This window comes from Echinops telfairi, unplaced genomic scaffold (genome assembly GCF_000313985.2).
Source record: "Echinops telfairi isolate 266 unplaced genomic scaffold, ASM31398v2 ScPeMD7_443;HRSCAF=831, whole genome shotgun sequence".
NCBI classification, from domain to species: domain Eukaryota; kingdom Metazoa; phylum Chordata; class Mammalia; order Afrosoricida; family Tenrecidae; genus Echinops; species Echinops telfairi.
This window is the reverse complement of record NW_022104341.1, coordinates 76,460,617-76,465,979: the sequence shown is the minus strand read 5'-3', so window position 1 is coordinate 76,465,979 and position 5,363 is coordinate 76,460,617. Positions and strand designations below refer to the sequence as shown.

The window sequence follows — 5,363 nt, the reverse complement described above, 5'->3', positions numbered from 1 at the left end:
CCTTTAAATAATTCACCTAAACTGGTCATTCCTTTTCTTTTGGGGATCACTAATTCTTTGCATATTTTGATGATATAGAATATTTCACCTAATAAAGTTATTCTGAAAAATTAGCATAAAATTTTCAAGTGATCCCATTTTAAGACTCACTTTTTTTTCTTTAAACATTTGGCCAAAGTTTACACAGCCAATTTAGTATCTATTTAACAACTTCTATATATATTGTTCAGGAACCCTGTTTATATTTGCCATAGTATATCAACATTTCCATTATTTCTACATTTGCTGTTTTTTTTTCCACTAATCTAGCTTTTCTTTTCTCTCTCTTTTTAATCTAGCTTTTCTACCCTCTCTCTAAGCATCTCCCCAACATCCAAATTCTCATGTTTGCTTTCAGATAAATGTTGACCATTTGGTCTCATACAGATGTTTTTCTTTTTTTAATGAGGTCAGTCCTCAGGGTGATATTGTTTATTTGATGAGCCAATCTATTATTTAGCGGAAAGGTGACCCCTGGGAGCAAAGTCAGTTCAAAGTGTAAAGGGTATCTCAGGGTAATGGTGTAGTTCCCCTAGATACCAGTTCCTCTGGTCTGTATAAGTTCAGTAAGTCTAGCCTTTTTAGAAATAATTACATCAAACTTATAATCCTTCTATGGATTTCATGCTTTTAACAGAACAGCATTATTTTATGCTATCATAATTAAGGACTGCAGCAAAACCCAAATCTCCTAAGTATAGTTCTCCCTCAGAGCTCAAAGCTAATAGCCAATAGTTTGGAACAAGTGTGGGAAGCAAAACTAAATGGTACATCATATTTGCTTTATTCCTATACAAAAATACCACAGAAAGAATATCTTCAAAACTTCCCTATTGATAATTTTCTTTCTCACTATAAAGTCATTTAACTTGATTTTATTATTCATAATGTTCACATAATTTTATCAACCACATTTGTTAACGTTACTGAATTACTTAGGACAAAGAATAAGGAGGTTTCAAAAAGTTCATGGGAAAAAAAAAAAAGTTCATGGGAAAAATAGCATTTTTTCCCATGAACTTTTTGAAGCTCTCATATAATTTATGAAAAAAAAATCAGGTACTGGATGAACAACTGATGTGTGGCATTAAAAGCTGAGGCTCCTTGATAAAACTAACTAAAGATGACACTTAGCAATGCTACAGTTTATTTGGCAAATTCAAAAAGGTCTACCACTCCTTTTCTGAAAATGCTAGGTACATATAATATCTTGGAAGTGCCTTCAATCAGTTTCAAAACTGATTACAAAGCAAGTTCATTCCCTATAACTACCCACCTTGTGAACCACCATTCAAACTACAACTAATTATGCAGAATCAAATAAAAGCTAAGGTGGATCTCAATAATATACTAACCAATTTTCCCAAAAGGATCATCCTTGAAAGGATCACCTGTAATAAAATAAATAAGTAGAAATCAAAATAACAATATTTACTTTTGTGGAAACATTTGTTATTTTGGAAATAAGGCACAGAAGAGTTTTGCCACAAATGGTATCTAACTTAGTTTACTAAGACAGCAGATATTTTATCTACCTTATATTTCTTCAGCAAGACAGGAAGCACCTTAAGGATAGTAATCAGGCTTCTACTCCTCCTATCAATATCATTCTTTTAAAAGAATGGCATTATCTCTTTTAACAAATTATTGGCTGACCCAATGTGTTAGTCTGGGTAGACTAGAGAAACAAATGCATAAACACACATATGTGTATAAGAAAGAATTTTATATACAAAACATCCCAACCCAGTCCAGTCCAAGGCCATAAATCTGATATTAGCCCATATGTCTGATACCAATCTATAAAGTGCTCTTCAGACTCACGAAACACATGCAATGAAGTCAAATGCAGGATGATCACAAGCCAGTGGGTAGAAAGCCTTTGGGTCCAGTGGCATTGTAAGCATCTCAGCACTGTCGGGGGTCTCTGTGGCTTCTCTGGCTTCAGAGGTCTGGTTGCATCCAGACCTCTTGTGGTTTGTCTTCTGCAATGTCTCCCAGGGAGTGGCAGAGAGAGAGGTGTCTTCCGCCACCAAGGAGGAAGTGCCAGATTTCCCAGAAATCTCAGAAGGCCATGCCCACACACAAGTCTCATGCCCATCTCCAGATTAACAGCCTAGACTCCAGCCCTACACTCTTAATCTTTAAATTGACACCAGATTAGGTGACTACCACACCCAACATTTCCCAATCTCCTGTGCTGCTCTGTCACATCTTTTTCCTTTAATCCCTGCCTTGACGAAACACATTCTTAATCAAAAGGGTCCTATTGTTGTTATGTGCCATCCAGTTGATTCTGGCTCATAGTAAACATAGGTACAACAAAATGATACATGGCTCAGTGCTGCACTAATTTAGCAGTTGTTGCTATGTTTGAACTGACTTTTGCAGCCACTGTGCTTAATCCATATAATTCAGTCTTCCTTTTTCCACTGATCTTGTACTTTACCAAGCATGATGTCCTTCCCCAGGGTCTGGTCTCTCCTTATAATGTGTCCAAGCACATAGGCAGTCTCACCATCCTTGTTTCAACAGCATTCTGACAGTACTTCTTCAAGATAGATTTGTTTGCTCTTCTGGTAGTACATGGTATATATAAAATTCTTTACTAACACCATAATTCAAAATTCTTCTTTGGTCTTATTCACTGTCCAGTTTTCACATGCATATGAGGCAATCAAAAACATCAAGACTTCAAGCAGGTACATCTCAGTCCTTAAACTTACAACTTTTCTATCTAACATTTTAAAGAGAGCTTGCTTGTGCAGCAATATGTCATTTGATTTCTTCACTGCAACTTCTAAGAGTGTTGACTGTGGATCGAAGTAAAATGAAATTCTTGACTACTTCAATATTTTCTGCATTTATCATGATATTGCTACTAGTCCACCTATGAGGACTTTTGTTTTATGTTGAAGGATGATCCATATTGCAGGCTGTAATTTTTTATCTTCATTAGTAAGTGCTTCACACCCTTTTCACTTTTAGCAAGCAAAATTGTCATCTGTATCTCAGGTCATTAGTAAGTCTTCCTCCAATCCTGACAAAGCAGTCTTCTTAATATAGTCCAGCTTCTTTGGTTACTTGCTCAGCATACAGATTGAGTAAGAATGGCAAGAGAATACAACCCTAAGGTACACCATAAAAAGCTTAGTTCCAAGGTTTAGTTGTCTGAGAACAAATAGAACATCTGAACATACAAACCTTCATTTGTCTCTCTATCATTACTATAAATAGGTTCTCAAACATTTAAATTCCATTATTATAGTTTTTAAAAATCATTTGTAAAGCAATGATTTGAAAACAAGAATACTTACTACCAACAAAAGGATCAGACTGGAAAAAATCCAAGTTTGAATCTGCAGCTGGATCTGTTAATGAGCTTGATTCTACATTAAATGGATCTTCCTGAAAAATAATGATAACATTTTTTTAGGAACCAAAGGTGTTCTAAAAGGCAATTATTTTAAAATAACATAACACCTCAGATCAAATGTATTTTTTGAAAAGTCAACTACATATAATACAGTTTTCTTTTTTGTAAGCCTAAAATGGTGTCTACCTCACCTAAGGAAACCAGAGATAGAACATTTCAATATAAAATTATTTTTACCTCTTTTGGGTGTTTGTCACTGTCAAATTCAGAATCATCTTTTTCATTATCGGCTGCAGTCACCACTTCCTTTTTGTCAGTCATACTGGCAGGTGGTATTTCAGGACTATTTCTTGCCTATAAAATATTGATGCTACATGAATTGAAAATTTATGTTCTTAGTTGGCAGAGGAAACCAACAATAAAAAATTATAAAATACGATAACCACAACCATAAGAGTACAAGCAGGACATATACACTGAAAATTTCTTTACTCTGTGAGATTCCTTAGGAAAGAGATTTCAGCAACCACTGAAGTCACAGAAGCCAGAAACCTTCAGGTGACCCTAAACCATTTTCTTTTCAGGTGTCCCCAAGTCCTACTGGGCCTGTATATTTCTTTCTTTTTAAAAAATCATTTTACTGGGGGTTCTTACAACTCTTATCATAAGCCATCCATCCATCCATCCATTGTGTCAAGCACATTTGTACATATGCTGCCATCATCACTTTCAAAACATTTCTTTCTACTTGAGCCCTTGGTATCAGCTCCTCATATTTCTTCCCAGGTCTTTCACCTTCTCTCCACCCTCACTGTCATCATCTCCACTTACTGGATCATCACTTCCGATCCAGATTGTAGTAACTTCCCAACCACCCTCCTGCTTCCAATAGGAGCCCTTCCAGGCTATGCTCTTTATCCAAGGCCCAAGCAAAAGATCTAAAATGTGGTTTTGTGCATGACTTTCTGGTTGTAAGTTCTTTAATGGCTCCACACTGCTTTCTAGATTTAGACCAATGGAAAATTAGCTGAAGCACCAAGGGCAATCTTCATTTCACACCAACCTTAAGTCTCTGAAGGACAGCCAAGTAATTTGCCATTTGTGATTAAGAGAAATTAAATCACAATGTATCTAAGTTTCCACTATATAAATATAAGACTATTAATTTTAGATTCTTAATATCTCTCATATTTGTGATCTTATTTCTCCCATTAGTGTTTAAGTTCAGGCTAAATCAACTCTCACAGAGACTATTTTAAGTCTTTTATCTTATCTACATCTATTTTCACTCTTCAATCCATATTATTTCTCCCTTAAAATTCTTTAATGGCTTCTCATTGCAGTTAGGGCAAACCCCCAAATTTCAAGATGAATCAAATGCCTTATTCTTTCTGACCTAAAAGTGGTCATCTTTAAGCAAGTAAACCCAACAATCAACATGGAATTTGTTTTCAAAATATATGTACCTGGCTCCATTTCAGAACCTCCAGTTTAGCAAGTTTGGAGTGGGGTGATAAAACTATCAAAGGTAATGAGAAATTCTTTAGAGAGAGCTTAGGCTCCTCCCACCATCACAAGACATACGTACTCTGAAACTTCTCACAGCTCCATAAAGCTTGTATTCCCTTGTCTTTTACTATATTAATGCTTTTCTCTTTGCCAGGAACACACCACCTTCTCACTTGTCAAAGATCACTTACAAAGTGTTGCCTAAACAAACTTTGCTGATCCCCTTTCCAAACTAAATATCCTGTCTTTCCTGAATAGTCTGTGCCTCCCTTATCAAAGTCCTCCAACAACACAATGACCCCACAAGATTGTTACTTGAATCTTTGTCTTCATAGTCCTCACCCATCTGTACATAGCTGGAGTGCTCCAAATAATTGGTATATGAATATTAAATAAGTGATACAGTATTACTTTGAAGGTACTTTAAAAACTTCTTAAA

At 35.6% G+C, this 5,363-nt stretch overlaps 1 protein-coding gene across 1 annotated transcript in view; it reads right to left on the bottom strand.

Annotated features, from left to right (window-relative positions):
* EPS15 (epidermal growth factor receptor pathway substrate 15) overlaps positions 1 to 5,363 on the bottom strand; it is a 129,493-nt gene that overhangs the window by 37,495 nt on the left and 86,635 nt on the right. The window contains exons 17-19 of the mRNA XM_045291759.1: positions 3,653 to 3,769; positions 3,357 to 3,447; positions 1,395 to 1,430 (exon numbers count right to left, since the gene is read on the bottom strand). Coding sequence (XP_045147694.1) covers positions 1,395 to 1,430; positions 3,357 to 3,447; positions 3,653 to 3,769 — 244 coding nt within the window. The remainder of the gene's footprint in view (positions 1 to 1,394; positions 1,431 to 3,356; positions 3,448 to 3,652; positions 3,770 to 5,363) is intronic.